The sequence below is a fragment of the Eretmochelys imbricata genome, chromosome 11 (genome assembly GCF_965152235.1).
Source record: "Eretmochelys imbricata isolate rEreImb1 chromosome 11, rEreImb1.hap1, whole genome shotgun sequence".
Taxonomy (NCBI): Eukaryota; Metazoa; Chordata; order Testudines; family Cheloniidae; genus Eretmochelys; species Eretmochelys imbricata.
In genome coordinates, this window is record NC_135582.1 from 75,061,251 (window position 1) to 75,082,753 (window position 21,503).

At 46.2% G+C, this 21,503-nt stretch overlaps 1 protein-coding gene across 1 annotated transcript in view; it reads right to left on the reverse strand.

Moving 5' to 3' along the window:
• The window catches only part of SH3BP4 (SH3 domain binding protein 4), a 129,724-nt gene that overhangs the window by 27,125 nt on the left and 81,096 nt on the right, over nt 1-21,503 (reverse strand). Inside the window, exon 2 of the mRNA XM_077830110.1 lies at nt 9,058-9,320. Within this exon, the coding sequence (XP_077686236.1) occupies nt 9,058-9,175 (118 nt within the window). The 5' untranslated portion in view covers nt 9,176-9,320. The remainder of the gene's footprint in view (nt 1-9,057; nt 9,321-21,503) is intronic.

Sequence of the window (21,503 nt, forward strand, 5' to 3'; positions counted from 1 at the left end):
AGTGAAAAGAAACAAGTGTCACAAGCAACCTGCAGAAGTCATAACACTTATTTACTAAACCTTCATCTTGGAAAAGCAATTCAATTTCTTTGACCAGTGAAGGCCAAACACAAGTTTTATCATATCATCTGATTATTTTACTTTTTAATCTCTTTAAAAATTTACCCACCCAGTACTTCGGATGCTTTGATATGTAGTGAGAGAGAGCTTCTGCCCTAAAGATCTTACAATCTAAAGAGACCAGACAGCCCAAGGGCTGAAGGGAAACCAGAGATGTGACTTGGCCAACATCACCCAGCAGCCCAGTGGCAGAATCGGGACCAGAACCCAGGACTCCTGATTCCCAGTCCAGTATTTTACCAACTAGACCACACTACCTCCCCTTTCAATTAAGGTCCCCACAACCTCTTGCATGGGAGAATTTGGCACTCCATGCTCTTAAGTCAGTGCGCAGAAAGAAGGAAAAGGCTCTGATAAATGGCACATAAAGCAGATGATTTAATGGGGCTCAAGACAAGCTCTTGAGCTTACACGGAACTCTTCCTCAGGTCTCTGATGATCAAGAATGATGTAAACAAAATACGAACCTTCTAAAATTCCTGTTCCCCTGAATTGTGAGTGTGGAAGGAGACTTTTTTTTTATTAAACAAAAGATTTTAGGATTTATTCACAAGGACAGATACCGACAGACTAAAAATCAATCCTTCAGCTAGTCCTCTGATCCAGCAAAACCAACTCATATTGGTCTTCAAACACATACTCAAGTCCTCATTGATGTCAGTGTGATTTCTCAATTGAAGTGCTAGTCACTTGTTACAGAGTTCCATGCCTTTTTTGTGTGTGTTCCGACCAAAATCAGCGTGTTGTCAGCTTTCCCCTCCCCTTCCCCAATGTTTGCATTTCAAGGCTATTTAACAAAAATTAACTCCGTGTCCAAAGAGAGGTCCATGTAATGGGTCCTCCCAAAATAAACACTGCAGCTTACCACTGCTGTATTATCAAGAATGAACCAGTGTTTCCAAACTCATTTCCAGGGTAGTCTTCAACTGCAGGCCAAACTGCACAGTATTTTGCCACACTAACAGAGCTCCTGATACAAACCTAAAGCAATACAATATAGCCCACAGATAGGCAGCCTTGTGTCAGCTTTTTGCATCCACAGTTAGACCGTGTTTGCTGCAATAAATGCTAAAGTAAAACTTAGATCGGTCACCAGCATTCAAACATTTGTTATCTTGCTAGACAAACCAAAGAGATTTATGCCTAAGGGAAAAAAAGTCCACTTTTGTAAGTATACACAGCCAAAAAAAAAAAAAAAATAGGGGCTAATATCTATTTTTTAAAAATTGTTCAAACTGGATTATCCCAGTATCAAGGCTGAGGCAGAATCAAGACCCCGCCCCTCAAAATAAAAGGGTAATAAAAGTGACTCCCAGATTCATGTATGCATAAAGCCACTAGCCCAATGTAATTCTATGCTGCCTGAATATAAACGGTTTCAAAGACAGAGAGGACACTTGAAAGGTTATTTTGATAAGCCATATTTTGCAACATGATGCTGTTATATCAGCAAAGAATTCAAAAAGTAAAGCTCACAAGAGGTCTTTAAACACCTCTGCTAGCTCTTTGCTATTGCAGCACATATGGTATACAATATTACACACTGACCTGATGCTCCCTGAAGTAACGTAGGCACAAAAAGGAAACATGGTTGAAATTTAAATGTTTGTTTTCTTTGAGAGCCTTAGGGGTCCCCTTTGCTTTCTGCTGTTGCCTTGTGCTACCCTAGACGGGAGAACATCATACTTTAAATACAAAAATGTAGCCCCGCTACTGTAATTCTAGAAACTTGATAAAGTTTAAGGACTCAAAACTCCTGCAAAGATGGGGCTTGACACTATAAGCCAATGCCAAAGAGCTGTTACTATCGCTGAAAATTCCAGATGACAAGCCATGATCAACTTAAAGATCTCAGAGTGTTTTTTAACTATGGGAAATGAAACTTACGGGGATTTTCTTCCCCTTCAACCAAGGAGAAATGCCATTTTTGAAATAAAATATTAAGGAAAAAAACAAAGGAGCAATATGCCTATGTTCCTATCTACTTATGATTGGGAATGGTTTATGTCCAAGTTCTATGCCATATTCTTTGAGCTTTAAGGAGCTGTGGGAGTTGGTTCCCTTAATGAATACACTGTACTAGGTGAAAACCCCTGTGACAGTACAGTTATGTGGGTAAAAAAGCCAAACATGTCTCAGAACTGACAAACTGGACGGTAACAGCCTGCGAATCCCAGGGATGACCGAGCCTGGTGACGTTCGGAACAAAAAGAGCCCTCACCCGGGCTTGCAGTTGTTTCCAGCACTCCCCACCTGACTCAGATGTTCCAGGCTTCAGAGTCACACAGACAGTGACAAGGTAGGTGAGGAAATATCTAGACTGCACACACACAGTGACAATTCTGGAATCTTAATTTGAGGACAGGGATCTTAGCCCTCCACTTTGCAAAGTCCATTTATTTACTGACTGTAACAACAAGGAGAGAAGGAATGACAGCTTTATCCAGTGCCGCTGGGCAGAAAGCAATGCTTTGACCAGAGCATTTCCCACTCCGTCAGAAACAGGAAGAGGGGAGAGGAGAGAGAGAGAGGATGCATGCGGGGGGCGGGAGGGGAATTAACTGTCCCCAACCCACATTTATTGTCAGTGAGACATGTAAACCCTCTGTGAAATCTTTCTGGCATCCCGCTATGAAGCGGCCATTAACTCAATTAAACGCCGTGAAACCTGTGTGAGGTGCAGCCATCGCTCTGGGTTACTAGCTACTTCTCTATCTGGCACCAATTCTCCCAGCGCAGCTGTGCTGTCCCTGGTCTCAGGTAGTTAACTGAGCCGCCATGACTTCGTGACTTGGCCACCCAGCTCTAAACAGAGGCCGGGGTTTGCTCTGTTAATTCCACTAACGTCACTAGATACCAGCCATAGTCTTTTCTCTAGATCATTTCTGGCTATGAAGCATCCGCTGAGTATCTAAATCAACTGCTCTGTAGAGACCCGATCCTGCAGGGTGCTGGGCATCCACACACCAATCCAGCCAAACTTTTAAGCATGTGCTTCACTGTAAGTGTGGGAGGCCTGGTCTTCACTACGTAAAGAGCTGTCTTCTGAACTCGTGTTAGCTAACAGGGGAACCCTAGTGAAGACAAGGCAGGTTTAACATGAGTTAGGAAGTTGAGGTAAACTCTAGGCCCCCCCATACTCCATCTTGACCTGCTAACTCGTTTTTAAACTACCTTGTCTTCACCAGGATTTCACCTGGGCTTAGTTACCAGCTGTTAGCTCTCAGAGGTAGGTAGCAGAACAGAGGAAAGCAACACACTCTTGGGACGGGCAGCGGCACGTTTGCAGAATGTGGCAAGTGCCATCCGGGACACCTCGGTGCTCCACCCTCATGGGACGGACCCAGGAGCTCTGCATTGGCATTACCTTCCCCTTCTGGCACAGGAGGAAAAGCCCCCGCCATGAAGATCTCCTAAGCCGCGTAGGAGTCATGCTGTGCTCCTGCACAGTTTAGGAGCAGTGCACAGCTCCACATCCTCCAGCCACCCCCCCTTGCCCTCCGGCACGCCCGCTGGGCGGCAGGGCTGGCTGAATAGAAGAAAAAAAGCGTAAAGAAGCTGTGAATGTTGCTCACAGTCCCCCCCACCCAATTCAAGAATTTGACAGACAACTTGGTCTACTGGCTTCCCAATGCAAATGGACCTTGCCACGCACAAAACCTCTGACCCAGATGGAGCCTATTCCTCTGCTACAGTATACAAATCGCACGCAGACATTAGTTTTTCAGAATGATCTGGAACTCAGTTAATATTGCCATCATTCCCACAATGCTGCTAGGAGTCTGAACACATGCAGGGTCATGTGGGTAACTCCCTGAATGCTCTGCTCCAGGAGCATGTACCCAGAGGGCACTGCAGCTAGATGGAGATTAATACCACTATTAATTTCCAATGTGGAACTGTATCAGATGTCTTACTGAGATCCAGGTAGATTAGATCTACTGCATTTCCTTTCTCTACAAAAATCTTCTCAAAGATGGTGATCAGGTTGGCCTGGCATGGTCAACCTTTTGTAAAACCGTGTTGTATTTTATCCCAGTTACCGTTCACCACTATGTCCTCAACTACTTTCTGTTTCAAAATTTGTTTTAAGACCTTGCATACAATTGAGGTCAAACTAACAGGCCTGTAGTTTCCTGGATCACTTTCCCCCACCTTTCTTAGAAATAGGTCCTGTATTAATAATTCTCCAGTCACAGGCTACAATCCCCAGAGTTTTCAGATTCATTAAAAATCCTTGCTATTGGACTTGCAGTTTCATGTGCCAGTTCCTTTAACAGTCTTGGATGGAGATTAATGGGACCAAACCGGGGGGCCCAGATAAACTGTTTGACTTTGACTCCCTCCTCATATGTGGTAATTTCTACTTCATATCCTCATTACCATTAGCCACCCTGTCACTACCCCAAGCTCTTCATTAGCCTCATTAAAAACTGAGGCAATATATTCATTTTGGTGTTGGGCCATGCCTAGATTATCTTTAATCTCCACCCCATCCTCAGTGTTTAGCAGTCCCACTTCTTTGTGTTTTCTTTTCACGGAACCTTTTACTATTGGTTTTAATTCCCATTGCAAAGTCTAACTCTGTTTGGCTTTTGACAGTTCTCACTTTCCCCTACACTTTCTGACCTCCAAGAAGTAGCTTTCCTTGCGGATCCATCCCTTCTTCTATTCCTCTTGGCTGTCCGCTCTCTCTTAATAATCTGTTTGAGATGCTTGTTCATTCATCTTGGCCTGCAACCCTTCCCTAAGAACTTTTCCCCCTAACTTGAGATACAGGCTTCAGGTAGCTTCTGCAACTTTGATTTAAAATAATGCAGCCGACCTCAGCCCCGATGTAGATACTGCGATGTCAACAAAATAATTCTTCCATCAACCTAGCTACTGTGTCTTGGAGAGGTGGATTTACTACAGTGATGGAAGAACGGCATCTGATCCTGTAGTGTCTATAATGCAGTACTGCAGCGGTCCTGCTGTCGCATTTCTAGTGTAGACATATCTTGAGTCTGTAGATCCAGGCTCTGCGACTCACTGCTGTGTGGGTTTTTTGTTGTTTTTTGTTTGTTTTTTGCACTGTGGACATACCCACTTGATCCTGCAGTGGCCTTAACTCCCGGAATACTCTGCTCCAGGAGCACGTACCCAGAGGGCACCGCAACTTGGGTTCAACAAACCCGATACGAACACCATGTTTTTAACACAACGCAATAGGACTAGTGTGGAGACACCAAACGCAAATGCCTGGCTGAATCACAACTTTAAACAATCTACTAAGTTAACATTTCCAAACAAAACCCCAGCTGATAGCTACAATGACTTTTGATATTAAGTTCTACATTTGGCTACTCTTGAAACAAAGCCATCAATGGGGGGTTTTGTTGTTGCTTTTAACGACACCTATCATTTGCCAGCATTTGCGTCATTGTAACTGAAATTATTTCTCACGGCTCATTTAGACTAAGCCAGTGGCGAGATTATCTGGCACTGTGCTGGGTACAATAAGATTATTTTAAAAAGTATCCAAACGTCCATTACATTCCGTTTTCTTAGAGAGTGTACTTCACTGGGGAAAGAAGAAACCCCAACACCTGGTTCTCCTTGGGGAAAGCTCTTAAACATTCCCTGCTTCTGTGCAAAGAAAAGGTAAAGAAGCCACATTGATAGTACATACCTTTCCTAGTTGGACAATAGCTACTCTGTACCATTCCCCGCCTTAATGGAATTGGAGGAATTGCAAACAGGTTTGAAGCTGCCACATCTTTAAGATAAATTGTCTGTTCATGAATGAAAGTGCTTCCATTGATGTATTTAATGTAAACAAGTGGTAGGGAATGGTTAATGCCATTCTAGGATTCAGCCTAAGAGCGATGAAGCAAGGAAGCAGTCAGCCTCCAGCCAACAAACAAGCATGTTAAACTTACGCACTGTTCAGTACATCATATGGGAGTAGGGAGATGTTCTTTACTTCGGGGAGGTGTGGACACTTGTGCTCACGGAGGGAAGGGGAGGGGAAACAAGTAAAAATCACACTAGGAGCCTAAAGCTGGGTGAAGAGCAAGTTCCAAAGAAATCAGTATTGCGTGGTTACTCCGCAGGCTCAGCACCGGGGTCTCTGAATTACAGAGCTAAAGTGCTAATGACACAGGTATTCCCACATTAAAGGCTGCCCTGAAGTTTGGCCCCAGTCTTAGGGCTTGCATACATGGGGAAACTGACTGCCATAGCTAGTACAGAATAACTGTTCTGGAATCATAGAATATCAGGGTTGGAAGGGACCTCAGGAGGTCATCTAGTCCAACTCCCTGCTCAAAGCAGGACCAATCCCCAGTTTTTGCCCCAGATCCCTAAATGGCCCCCTCAAGGATTGAACTCAAACCCCTGGGTTTAGCAGGCCAATGCTCAAACCACTGAGCTATCCCTCCCCCCCCAAGGGGAGTTATTCCAGAACAGTGAGAGAGCTTTACATTCATATCCTACCTTATTCCAAAATAACGTAAATAACCCTTTACATTCCTTCATCATGCAAACTGTCAGCGTCGCCAACTCTTACGATCTCATCATAAAGCTCATGAAAGATCATTTTAAAGTCCCAAAGTCATTAGGATTAGGGAAAAAATCTCATCTTTCATTGTAAAAAAGGTAAGTTCCTACCCCTTAAGGTTGCAGTAAAATACATGAAAACACAGTTCAAGGACACCCTAAAGACTCAGAAGCTGTAAAAGCAAATAATATGGGGGGGGGGGGGTTGGGGGGGAGAGTTCCTCTTTTTTGAAATCTCACGATTGTGTATGGCCTGACTCATGATTTTTGAATGCTTGAGGTTGGCAATACTGCCAATGTTGTGTGAGCTACAGAGTCTGCATTGTCTTATAGCATCAAAACTCCTGCTCCATCGCGGGAGTGCAGCCTGCCATTAGGACTTGTGATTTTCAAAGGGCATGTGGGGAAAGTGAAGGAAGAAATGGATTAAGGAAAGACGGGAAATGAGCATTTCTTCGTCCTCTGTATATAGCTGCCAAGAGAACACTCAAACTTTTCTAGTTGTTTTTCTTCTTCTGTCCACATCACCCCCGCCAGCTGTACGGGCCGCCTGAGCTTCACAGTACTCAAGGTACGAAGCTGACAAAGAACTGGGTCAGCAAGCTGGTCTAGAAGAAAACACCAAGCCATCTGTGTAAGCAGCAGCTGATGAGTCACAAGGACCTTTGCCACTAGTATCCGGTGGAAACAAAGAGTAATTATTAGAGCCTGGCAAAAGGCCACATCTCTCACAGATGCCAAGTGGGCAAAATGGAGATGGTTTATTCTGCTGATGGGACATGTTTCAGGACTGCACGAGGAGTTGGTCCCCACTTGATGCTTTATGCTGGGCTGGGAGACCCGAAGGTGAGCGGTTTTCTCCAAAGATGCCAAGTCACGTGTGTGTCACCACCATCTGCACAATCCCAAGGACAACCATCGCTTTTGGCTGACAATCCATTTCCAATCCTCCCCCTACACTCGCCTCAGTAGTGGGCGCTGTGGGTTTCGTTCTCGTTTTTGATTATTCACTAAACAATTCATTTGTTGCAAGATAAAACGGACATGTTCCAGGCAGGAGGGGATGCGTACAAGGCCCGTGGTTAGTGCCGCAATGGAAGGCCCATCGCTGTCCTTCTGCATGCGTGAGGGGCAGCCTGGAGCTGGAGGATGGCTCTGCCATTTCGTGTAACGAGCCCTACAGCCAGGGAGGGGAGAGCAGCTCAGCCAAGGATACATCTTCTCCCCCCGTCCAGCTAGCCCCCTAACTAGAACACAGGAGTTATTCTGCAGCCACTTGCTTCCAGTGAGGGAAACGAGAAGAGGGCTGGAATGCCTGGCCGCTGATTGACAAGGAACAGAGCCAACCCACTGAAGGAGAAGTAGCACTTAAGCAAGATCGTAAGTCACCGTTGCTAAACAAAAACCATGTTTATTTCAGTTCCATTTGTACCAGGCCAACCCGCTGCCCCCAAAGAACATACAAACGACCATACTGGGTCTAGTCCAGTATCCTATCTTCCCACAGTGGCCGGTGCCAGGTGCTTCAGAGGGAGTGAACTGAACAGGGCAATTTCGAGTGATCCATCCTCTGTCATCCAGTCCCAGCTTCTGGCAGTCAGAGGCCAGGGACACCCAGAGCATGGGGTTGCGTCCCTGACCACCTTGGCTAATAGCCATTGGTAGACCTATCCTCCATTACCTTATCTCATTCGGTTTTGAACCCAGTTGTACTTTCAGTCTTCCAACATCCCCTGGCAATGAGCTCCACAGGCTGACTGTGGGTAAAGAAGGAAACTGCACAAACTACTTTCCTGCCACTCGCAAATCAATGTTTGTTAGATAATGAACTGAACACAATTGTAACAAATCAGTTGAAAGTGGCCCTTTCAGGAGATGACAATGGAAATCAATCAGGAGCCTAGTCTATTTTCAATTGCTTCCACCATACCGGTTAGGGTCTGTGTTCACAGAGCCCTTGAATCCAAACTGCCTTGACACTGAGTGCTCCTGTCAGTGTGAAAGATCCCAGGTCTTTAAGTGTTTACAAAACCCCCTCAAAACGTTGACCCCCTAAGGAGGAGACATTTTAAACTAGAAAATTAGGGAAAACAAACTGCAGGGGAAGGCGATCAGTGCTGGTTAAGGGACTAGACTAAGACTCAGAAGATTGAGGTTCAATTCCTAGTTCTGCCACAGACTCCTTGTGTGACCTTGAGCATGTCACTTCACCCCTTCACTTCCCACCTGAGGAGCCAGTTTACCACCATTCCTTTCTCCCCAAGCCCCCTTTGTACGTCTTGTCCAGTACTGTATTATATGTGCATACAGAGCCTAATGCCATGGGACACTGGTCTTAGTCAGAGCCTCAACCTGCTACTGTAATACAAATATCAAACGCTGCAAAATTCTGCTCACCTTTGACGTCACTAAAGCTGGTTTCCGAAAACCCCTCGCTGAGATCGATCAGTGTCCCCTCGGACTTGCAGCGTGGGAGGCCACTGGAGTTGGCAGCACGAATCCTCTGAGCTGCCATCCTGAAACTTTGCCCTGTCCTGGGAAACGCTAGTGGGCCATGTTTCCTCTCGGGGTTCTTGCTGCAGGTGCTATACCATCTAGCGTGGCAAATTCCAGCTGCCAAGAGGACAGTGTCCAGATGCAACTTTTACAGCCCGAAGAACCTGAAGGGAGAATAAAAGAGCCAGTTAGCGTAGGCATTTGCAGCTCACTTGGAGAAGTAATCAGGTGGCTGTAGAAAGGATGAACATGTGGTTGTAGCACTGAGGTGCAACTGAAGAGGTTCTGGTTCAAGCTCTTGTGGGTAGGGGTGTCTCCTCCAATGTGTCTAGCATAACGGGGCCCCGATCACAGGTGCTACACGTACCATTTACAAACAGAAAAACAGTTCCTGAATTCTTCTTGGGCATCAGGAACTAACTCCTGTACCGCTCCTAGCAAAAGCCACCAGTTCTGAGGAGCTAAAATCTCTGCTACCGACGACAACTGGACTTTGGGCCTCATTTCTTACTGCTGATAACATAGTCTCTTTTTTGCAGAACGTAACCAATGCTCCTTCCTTTAAGGACCAGTTCAGGGTGTCAGTTCTCAGGGTTATAAATTAGTCCTTCCTTCCCACTCAGAGGCACTATACTGTAGGGTCTGTTACAATACGTACTATGGGATTGTAAACTGTGGGGTCTTGAGCGGTAGATCCTGAAATGCCACATTATTCGAGTCAACTCACTGAGTGCACTCTTGGAGTCATTTTCTGCAAGTCAAACCACGCTGTTCCTGCCTCCTATTGAAGTACCAGGATGCTCTTGACATTTCTCATTAAGATTTCAGTACTGAGAGTTCCCGGGCCTTAGAATATATTGAAATACAGATACTGCAAAGGCAGGTGCTGGAATGCTTAAATCGCATGTGTCCGGCAGGCAAAAGAACGGCTAAGTGTCACGTGTCTTCCACAGCCAGCTTGTGAGAGGACACAGAAACGGCTGATCCCGGAGACTACCTATCAGCAGGGCAGCCACGCTGCACCAGGACGGTACTTGCACCATAATGATCCATTAGTAACCCCCTGCAAACCCAGCAGGCACAAGTGAAATCTGCCATACAGAGGAACACCAGCCATTGGCATGTCCCACAGCATCAGGTAGGTAGGTCGTAAGAGGGATTAATACATGCCCACGTCAGTGGCGTACGACATTCAGACAACCAGTTGTATAGACAGCCCACAGTTTTTTGGCAAGTTTGGTGCTTGAGGCAGTGACAGATCATTAGCACTAGCTACCTCACCTCTAACCTGTATCCCACGCTCTGCGGTTCCAGGCTTGCAGAGAGGCTGTTAAGTGTTCATTCCCACGCAGATTCGTGACCGTTCTACACTGGCCCGTGAGTGGGAGAACGGGGGCTCCTGGAACATCACTCATTAGGTAAATCTCTGCTTTCTGACTTGCTCAGAGGTGAAAAGTTTCTCTTCTCTGTACCTTTAACTCCACAGCCTTGTTAATTTTTTACTGTACTTTAAGTTAAAATTCTAACGTCGTGTTTAGAGCAGTGGACCAACAAAGATTTCCAGGTACTTCTAATGAAAAAATCCAGAGCGCTTGTAACTTAAACATGCATGGACTTCCCAGATTAGCATTGTGCATTGTTACCAAGGCAAACAAGGGAAATAAGTAACCCTGCCCACTTCCCTTTAGACTGCAGCACAGAGGATCTCGAAGCCTCTTCCACCATGGCCACAGGACAGCTATGAACAGTATTCCTGTTTTTTCTTTTCTCACAAAGGGGAAGGAGCTCGTGACACTTCAACATGTGGAAACTCATGTTTCTGTTAATTGCGGAGTTGCGTACCTCAGGAAAGGGAAAGGATTAGAGCATCAGCATCAGATTTTCATTTCTAGTATCAAAATATCGGTCTACAAATTTAATAAAAATCAAAATTTGCGTCGAGAAGTAGGTACTGAAGGAAACGGTCAACACTTACTTCTTCAGACATTGAGTTCTAACGTTTGCCTCAAGTGAAGTCATTACCTGCTTCCCTTTGCTAAGCACCAGTTACTATCGGTGCCAAGTTTACAATGGCGCCCGCGGTGCCATGGAGCCGGACCCATGCTCAGAAAGGGCCCCAGCCTGCCCTGCGGCCTGAGACCCCACTGGCTCCACCCACCTCTTGCTCCTCTTGGCCTGCCTGACGAGGGCTCCTCTTCACCCCCTGGCCCCATCCGCTGGCTTCTCTCTGCCCCCTGGCCAGACCCCAGTGCACCTCTGGCTCTGGGCAGCCTCCGCTTCCCACCACCTGTCTCCCAGGCACTGAGCTGCCTGGGATTGGTGGAGAATGCGTGCGGGGGGGGGGGATGGAGGGGTGGAGAGGACAGGACAGTGTCAGGGGCTTGGCTGGGCCCCCCCAGGCAAGTGGGTCCTGAGGGAGGCTGGCTGGGGCAGGCCCTGGCCTGGCTGATCACACCGAGGGGGCCAGAGTGACTCCCTGTCCCGGGACCTGCACTGGCGGCTCAGCCCAGCAGAGAGAGTTGCCTCCCAGCAGGGCCGGTGAATGCGGCTGGGAGGCAGGGCATGGGGGTCTGGAGGGCTGGGGGGGCGGGGATGGGTGCTGGGCTGTGAGGGCGGGATCTGTGTGTGCTGAAGCACTAGGGAGTGGGGGTTTTGTGTGGGGTGCTGTGCAGTTGTGGTGGGGCGCTGGGCAGGACGCTGTGCATTTGTGGCAGGGTCTGGGGGGGGCGCTGGGCATAGTGGGTGCAGGGGGGGCACTGGCCATAGGGAATTGGAGGGCTGTTCCAGTGTTGGGTGTGGGGAGCTCTGTGCGTGGCATGGGCCCACCCAGGAGGGGAAGGGGAATGCTGGCAGCACAAGACTAGGTGGGCCACTGTGCGTCTGGCAACTGCCGGTTTGTAAATAGTGCCCTCTCACTGGGCTGGGCGGAGCAGGGCCGCCCATGCCAGGCCTCCGGCCAGCCCCTCGCTCCAGAGACCGACCCCCCTGCACCACTCTCCACTGCCCCCTTGGGGGTCCACAAACAAGTTGGGCGCCAGGCCCACAAAAAGTTAATCCGGCTCCGATTACTATACTTGGCTTGAAAAATCCAGACATACTCAAGAGCTTTCCCTAGCAAGTACTGGATCCTCAGACCCCATTCCTACAAGATTTAAGCTCTAATGCAACACAGCTTAATGTCTAGCCCTTGTGGTTACAAAGAATCTTCCTTCCAAATGTGAACCAGATCAACATCGCCTTCATCACTGCTCAGAGCAAGAGCTTCTGCAACTACTCCTAGGTGCCACAACGTGAAATTAACATGAGATTCTGGTCAGTTTCATGGCTGCCATTCCAAACCCTTTGGAAAGCAGTGAGAAATATCAAGAATAAATTTTCTTGCAGGGTCCAGAGACAACAACCTGGTAGAAATCCTCTGCAACTTCCCCCTTCTAACAGGTGGGTAAGGCCAAGGTGGTGGTTGGGTTTCTAACACATATTTTATATGTCCATTATATAGATATGTAAACCAAGGCACAGATCTTTCATTGTCTGCCCAAAGACAAAACATGTTAATGGCAGAGCTGAGAAGAGAATCCCAAAACCTCACTCCCAAGTACAGTCTCTTTCATAAGGTGCATCTTTCACCCCAGCTTCCTGGCCAGAACAGAGTTTCGTTTCTTCACAGAAAAGCAGAATATCAGCTCCAGACATCTCTCCCAATGACCCCAATGTCATATCCATTCAGGACTGGCTCGTAAGACAGCCCAAACACTTTCACGAACCTCCAGGTCTATATCACAGCTGTGCACACGTCCCATATACACAAAGCAGGAAACGTGCAATAGAATGGATCACCCATTCTAAGAGCTCTCTAAAAAGACTGCTGGGATATAGTGCAAAAACTTCATTACAAAGGAAGAGGCAGAGTTATAGTGAAGACTTACAACCTTATCTTGGGGGATGGACTAGATGACCTCCTGAGGTCCCTTCCAACCCTGATATTCTATGATCTTTGAGACCCAATCTAGACAGACGTGTGCTGCTGACACAGAAAAGGCTTCCTGGAAAAGCAAAGCAAGAGCTCTTTGTTCGGGCTTATATAGCCTCAAGCTTCCTTTTCTTTTCTCCCCTCCCTCCTCTGGGAGGCTCTAATCAAACCAGGTAGAGCAATCTGGATTAGTCATTTTGAGAAACTCCCCTTAGGTCTGGCCCTGGTGCCACATGGCTGGTAATTGGATTTAAGGCCCGCGCTCCATTCCACCTCAGCCGTTGCAAAGATTTCCAACACCTCATTGGTCTGCTACGTGCAAACTGAGTGGCACTGGCCACTGCACAATTAGAAACCACTTTTCACAACCCACCAGACCTGAAGTGGCCCACACCAACCTAAAGAAGAGCTCTGCGTGGCTCGAAAGCTTGCCTCTCCCAACAGAAGCTGCTCTGGTCTCTCTAATGTCCTGGGACTGACAGCTACAACTACACTGCATCCCTACCCTAACCAGCCCTGAAACTCCCATCAAGACAAAGAATGAGCCTTGCTGCGTTGCTTTCGCATGAAGTTTTCAAGCCACTATGGCTATGTTCTTAGAACTTGGAGCTTTCCCCAGCAGACTCCTAGGTTAATTAAAAGCATAACCTCATCCAAAGGAAGTTGCTCCTGGTGATCTCTTTAATTTCAGCCTCTCTGTGGCGTGCTCTCTCTCTTTTTTTTTTTGCAGCAAGACATCCCAAATGAACTCTTAGATGGACAGCAGCATATTTCCTAATGCCCAACAGCAGCAAATCTAGGATGGGCCTCGCAGGCTCCTGGGATAAGTAGCGCAGAGCCGACCTGCAGGAAGAAAGAGGAGCAAAGGAAGCAGGATAGATCTAATGGAGGTGGCTTTGCAAACCAAGCGGGGTGTGGGTGGGGGAAGGTTTAAACAATTGCACCTCAGGTATTTTTGGAGTCCTTTCAGAGGCTTTAAAATGCAGGTACCAGTAGAGTCATGAAGAAAAGGATAACGCAAACCTCGGCCTCCCATTCCATGTCACGCTTATGCTCATTTACACAGAGATGACAGGGGCATAACCAGGCTACACACACTTCTCCACCCTCTTTGTAAAGACTTCATAATCCTTTCGCAAAAAGAAAAGGAGGACTTGTGGCACCTTAGAGACTAACCAATTTATTTGAGCATAAGCTTTCGTGAGCTACAGCTCACTTCATCGGATGCATAATATATTTTACTCATTTGCACCAGACACCAACCTACGTGCAGTTCCACTGCAGATAACACTCTTGGCATTCGTCGTCCGGCCTGCCTAGCACAACATATACCCATTCTGCTTATGGTATATTTCTCCTGCCCATTACTGATGAGACTGGACACTGTTTTCACTTGAGACCCCAGAAACTATATACTCTTCCCCCCCACTCCCAATTAAATGCCATCTCTTTGAAGCCAGCTGTCTTCGTTATTACACTGGTACCCCAGAAGCACCTAGATGTCCTTACCAATACCGTAGCTCCACTGTGCTAGGTGCTGTACAAACATGACAGCCCTGGCCCCAAAGAATGTATGCTGTAATGAAGCAAGACAGGTAGAGGATGGGAAGGGAAGGGGGGCTGAAGTGTCTTGCCACAGGTCACAGAGCAGAGCTGGAAGCAGAATCCGTGTTTCCTGATGCCCAGTCCAGGCCCAATAGACTAGACCACACTGCCTCTCAAACAGCTGCCTCGGCTGGGCACCTCACCATCTTTGAGGTATTTATTCTCAAGAACTTTGTGGGGTAGGGCAGTGCTATTACCCCCATTGTACAGATGGGCAACTGAGGGAGAAAGCAGCTAAGGGTCTGTCTACACTATGAAGCTCAAGTTGGCCTGCGGACATAGCCTGCACGGGAAGACACGGCCTACGCCAACAGAAGATGTTCTGTCCGTGGAGGAACAGCACCTCTATCAAGGACGTTAGCAACGCCCACAGAAGTACTTCTCTGTCGACATGGGTGTGTGTAACTGGGGGGGGCTGGAGGATGGCAGTCTGCATAGTTATATCAGTCGGGGTGATTTTTTCACCTCCCGCATCAGCATGGATATACCGAGATAACATTTAATCGGAGACGAAGACCAAGTCATTTGCCTAACTCACACAAGACGACTGTGGAGGAGCAGGGAATTCATCCCTGGTCTCCCAAGTCTTAGGCAAGAGCGCTACCCACTGGACCATCCTTCCTCAGCCCTCCCACTGGCTCTGCCTAACACAGCACACGTAAATCATACCAAAAATTAGAATGATTTGACATTGAGAGTCAGCAGCCCAGACAAAGTTGAAGTTGCTTCCAATACTTTTCTTTTAAACTCTCTGCTCACAAATGGAAAAAAACAAGACTTGTAACTTGTAGGAAATACACACAAATCAGAACCCCTTAGATAGGGCAGGGCTTTGATAGGAACAGTGAGATAATAGGAAACATGAAGACACGCTTTTTAGGCCTCTAACCATCCTGGCTGAGGCTGAATGTTAACTGCTGAGTTTCTCCCACGAGGAAAGTGTGCCCTGAAGGATAGAGTGCTTTTGCTGGAATGCAATGAAAGGAAACTTACATTTGAGAACTAAAGGTTGAAACACAAAACGCTTGAATTCAATGTGTTTCCCCACAATCTTTCCCATCTCAGCATGTCTGGAATGTGGCTAATGAAAGGGGAGGGATGCATCAGGTTTGGACAGAAGATTACCCCCAAGTTTGTGTAATTTTTGTTTTAATGACATTGTTTCAGGACATGCCACTAACATTCCAGAGTTTGGACTCAGAGATTTACAAATAAACTGAGCTTGAGTTGGAATAACAGACTCTATTGATCAAAAGGTTTGGGTCAGGCAAGACAACACAGAGAAAAGTAACTCCATCGACAAGAAGGGAAGATGGGGTTGTCGGGGAGAAGAACTGTGGAAAGCTGTGCCTTTAAAAGAGTAAATTTACACATTGCTAATTTTTGGGACATACAATTAATCCAAGTGTACCCTGCATTTATTTATTGGCCGCGATACAAGCAGAAGGGTGTAACCTTTCCTGTGCCTTAGTGTGGAGGTGAGCGTTTCGCAGCAAGCAATGCTACAGAAAGGTGTATTAATAGTCCAGCTGTAAGACGCTTCGGTGAACAAGCGTAACAATTGCTACAGAACTCTCTTGCTCATGAATCTCTCATATAAAGGAGAAATAAGGTTTAGATAACATCTTCCAAATCAGCCATGCAGATCTGAACAGTTTTGTTGCTGCCCATCCCCATACTAACCACATCCTGGCTATCAGGGCAAGCCTGACAGTCAATAATTCAACTAGCATTCATTTAAGTAGCAACCCAGAGAAGCATATGGGTTTCCCAAGGGAAAAGGATAATTTACTTGCCATTCAGCCAGCTGGACCCTTCCATTCACCAGCATTCTCAACCAGCAAACTTTAGCCAACAAGCCATGAAGAGAGAAACAAACCTTTACTTTCACAGGCACATGCTACAGAAGTTGAGTGCACGTGTACTAAAACGATCGCATGGAGGGGAAGACGAACAGACCCAAAATGAAGCCTACCTTTCATACACTTAGTGCTACACAAGTATACACAAAGACACTGCTCCTGACCTTGGGGACACATCCATCAATTTCCCCAAAACGAGATCTGAAACACGGATCTAATGCAAACTTCTCCACTGAGCAACCTTAGAATAACTCTCCCAGACTAAACTAATGTGTTGCTTTGCGATCACATGTGCATGAACGCCTATTCCAAACAGTCACACACTATGCTGTCGATCTACCGGGTTGTTTTTAAATACTGTAGGCAGGGCATCGAGATAATCAAGAATCCTACTTCCCTGAAGCGTGTGCTTTGAGATCAGGATTGATACATATGCTAAGGGTGGAGCAGACAGGCAGAGCAACACGGACAGCAGTGCAGCTAATGTCTTTCCATTTTAGACCTAGACACTGAGTGTCTCACGAGTAGCCCAGGGAATTCTCTGAATTAAGCTGTTAAAATGTATTGGGGGTGGGCCAGGGCTCTGAGCAGTCAGTCTCTCTCTCTCTCTCAGGAGCATGGTCTCACTGATCACCATATGTGGGGTCTGGAAGGAATATCCACCAGGTCAGATTGGCAGGGACTGGGGGTGGGGTGGCACAGGGAAGGGTTCGCCTTCCTCTGCGGCGTGCAGTGCGGGTCACTCACCAGCATTAACTGGGTATATCTCAATCATTTTGCTGGCATTACAGGGGTTTCAGACACCTGTGCCAGTCAGTCCCTCCCATTCTCTGCCTGTGGCACGTAACAGTCCACCCTCCTGTCGTCTTTTGGTCTCATTTAGGGTGACCAGATGTCCTGATTTCATAGGAAGAGTCCTGATTTGGGGGGCTTTTTCTTATATAGGCACCTATTTACCCCATCCCCTGTCCCGATTTTTAACACTTGCTATCTGGTCACCCTAGTCTCATTCTGGTTGTGGGGTGCAGTGTGTGGGTGCCGGGTGGTGTTGGTGGACACACAGGCGGTCAGACTGATGATCTAGGTTGTCCCTCTAGGACTCTAGTAACCGGGTCACATCTCCAAAGACAGGAGCATGGCCTTATTTGTAATGAAGCAAAATAAAGCCTCTGATAGGCTTCCCAAGTCACACCAAAATTGTGATGAAGCTACACTTAGGCCTTGTCTACAGTAAAGTAGTACCAACAGAGCTAGATTAGTATAACTGAAGTGACGCAACCCCTCTAGTGTGGACGTAGTTATAGCTCTATAAAGCATCTTTATATTTGCATAGCAGTTCCTGAACAAAAAAAGGGGAGATGGGAGAAGTTTGGTCTAGAGGATAGAGCACTGGACTGGGAGTCAGGAGACCTGCGTTCTATTCTTTGCTCTGCCACTGGCCTGCTAGATGAACCTGGACAAGTTGTTGTGCCTCAGTATCCCCATCTGTAAAATGGGGATGATACTGGCCTCCTTTGTAAAGTGCTTTGAGAGCTACAGATAAAAAGTATTACACAAATGCTAGGGTATCATTATAAGGTAACAGTATAATTGTCCATACTCGGGGCTGTTCCAGTGTATAAATGATCCCCCAACAGACAATTATAACACAAAACTGACACGCAGACCAGGTATTACCGTGACAGATAAACAGCATCCAAATCACAAACATACATCAAGAATGCACTGGTAGCTCAGTTTAACTACTTCCTGGAAACACCTAACAATTTCCCCAGTTACAGTCTCCACAAAACATCTGTAGTACCTTAGGGCAGTGGCTCTCAACCAGGGGTACACATACCCCTGGGGGTACGCAGAGGTCTTCCAGGGGGTATGTCAACTCATCTAGAGATTTGCCTAGTTTTACGAAAGGCCACGTGAAAAGCACTAACAAAGTCAGTACAAACTAAAATTTCATACAATGACTTAAAAAGAAAAGGAGGACTTGTGGCGCCTTAGAGACTAACCAGTTTATTTGAGCATAAGCTTTCGTGAGCTACAGCTCAATAAATTGGTTAGTCTCTAAGGTGCCACAAGTCCTCTTTTTCCTTTTGCGAATACAGACTAACAGGGTGGCTACTCAGATACAATGACTTGTTTATACTGCTTTATAGACTACACACTGAAATGTAAGCACAATATTTCTCTTCCAATTGATTCATTTTAATTACATGGCAAAAACGAGAAAGCAAATTTATCAGTAACAGTGTGCTGCGAAACTTTTGTATTTTTATGTCTGATTTTGTAAGCAAGTAGTCTTTAAGTGAGGTGAAACTTGGGCGTACGCAAGACAACTAATCCGGAAAGGGGGACAGTAGTCCGGAAAGGTTGAGAGCCACTGCCTTAGAGTGATCACTTTCAGGCTACTGATCAGCCTCACTGGGTATGAATGCCCAACAAAAAGTAAAAAGAAAAGGAGTACTTGTGGCACCTTAAAGACTAACCAATTTATTTGAGCATGAGCTTTCGTGAGCTACAGCTCACTTCATCGGATGCATACTGTGGAAATAAAAAGTAAGGGGCCATTCTTTAGTGAGAAGATAAACCTCCATGCAGTAGCAGGACACAGACACAGGAGCTGACGTAGGACTGGATTCCCCTTAATGGGAACGTGTTCGCCACATCTGCCATGGTCCAGCAGTTGCAAACTTCCCAGATTTAGAATCTTCATACATATTCTTGCATTTTCCGGAAAACACGCTTCCTAAAAATTAATCTTTCCAGCTGTGAAGACATGTTAGGCCTGTAAGTCCATCTGAATGGAGTGTGAATTTAAAGCTTATACACTCATCAAGCTCAAGTACAGCCTCTGTTCTGAGTCTGACACTCTTCCGCAGTATAAAGTACCTCGGTGTGATCCCAGTATTAACAGACTCCCACACAAAACCCCAAATCCTCTCAAATCAGTCTGGAAGCAGCCTTGCTAGCTCAAATCTGTTCAGCAAGTATTATGGGCACGTTAACCAGGCAACACGAGTAAACTTTTGCAGCAGAGACACTGATTTGGGGGAAATTGGCTTTTATAACTATGCATATTGTTACGTGTGCCCCCCGTGGCAGATCAGTTTCAATCAGTTGCTAATAATTTAATATAAATAACTAACTATAAAACCTGAAAAAAGAAAAAGGAGGACTTGTGGCACCTTAGAGACTAACCAATTTATTTGAGCATAAGCTTTCGTGAGCTACAGTTCACTTGCATCCAATGAATTGAGCTGTAGCTCACGAAAGCTTATGCTTAAATAAATTGGTTAGTCTCTAAGGTGCCACAAGTCCTCCTTTTCTTTTTGTGGATACAGACTAACACGGCTGCTACTCTGAAACCAGTGTTGCCAACTCCTGTGTTTGTATCACAAGTCTCGCAACGTTAAGTTCATTCATGCCCCAGCTTCTAGACTTATGTAAGCACGTGGGAATCTCAAATTTCATCAAAAAGTTTCTAGCCATCATAATAGTGTGGAGGGGGAAAAAAAAGCCCGAAAATGTGTTCCAAGTGCACTCTAAAGACACCAGCCAGAAGGCAAATAAATCAATTTAAGAATCAATTTTTAAGCCCATCTCATACTTTGGGGGGGGGCTTGACTCCTGAATTTTGAAGGTTTGGGGTTGGCAGTGTCGCGAAAAATCACATGAACCCTGTGCTTCTAAACTCCGATACAAGGCAAACCACCATCTGGAATCAGCTTGTCGCCTCCAGCCCGGAACAAAGAGCAGACAGCCTGGGAGCGGGGGATGCTTGTTGGGAAATCAGAGACACAGGTGGGCTTGGAGACAACAGTGGTGCAAGCACTCCTTCAAAAGAAGTTAAAAAGAGAACAGGAAAAGCAACCCAATTTGTTTACCCACAGCATCCTGAATGGATGTGGGAAACAATGGATGCATCATAAGGAACTCCATCTCCTCCTCAGTGGGCTTGTCTGACCATTGCCAGTGGGAGACAAGAGGTGGCAGAATGGTATAACAGACCACAGAGAGGGAGAAGGACGACAGACTGTCTGACATGCTGCTTCATACTCGGGGGAAAGTTCAGAAACAACAAACAATATCTTCCTCCCTGGAGAGAAAGGAAAATGTAGGGTGAAAGGAGAGGGAAATGCATGAACCCAAGTTAGATTTGAGCCATTTTCCCACAAATTTGGCGTTTGGTTTCATGGACAGTAAATTTTTTTCATAACACTGAAGTGAGTAATACATGATGTCGCAGAACTTCTGCAGTAGGTGGTACCCAACTAAAAAGCAGCCCCGTTCTACAACTAAAGCAAACAGATTTCTGAATGCATCTGATGAAGTGAGCTGTAGCTCACAAAAGCTTCTGCTCAAATAAATTGGTTAGTCTCTAAGGTGTCACAAGTCCTCCTGTTCTTTTTGCGAATACAGACTAACATGGCTGCTACTCTGAAAGATTTCCAACAGCAGTTCGAGCTCCAGCCTGGTCAGTCTGTTTACCAAGGGCTGTGCTCTGTCTGGAACACTGTGCAGAACAGAGCCCTCTAGTGGTTAAACAATATATTGCAAATAAACATGTTAGACCCATAATGCAGAACACAGAAGCTACACACAACCAGGGACTGTTTAACAACCTGAAAATCAGTAATCAGACTACAGTGGGTATTGGGGATGTTCTCATTTTATTCCTCCCAAAAGCCCAAAGGGACCACAGGAATTACTTGAACACTTTACAAGTTTGTTTAATAACTGAGCTAGCGTCCGCATTAATGCTAGTTGGTTTGCAGCCCAAGCAAGTTAAAAAGTGCAGCACAGAGATGAGATGTTCAATCACAGTATTCAAATTTACACTCCCTCCTCAGTTTAACTGACTCACACAAAAGCTTTTCGCCCCTCCCCCGCAGTTTGCTTTTGTTAGATTTCTC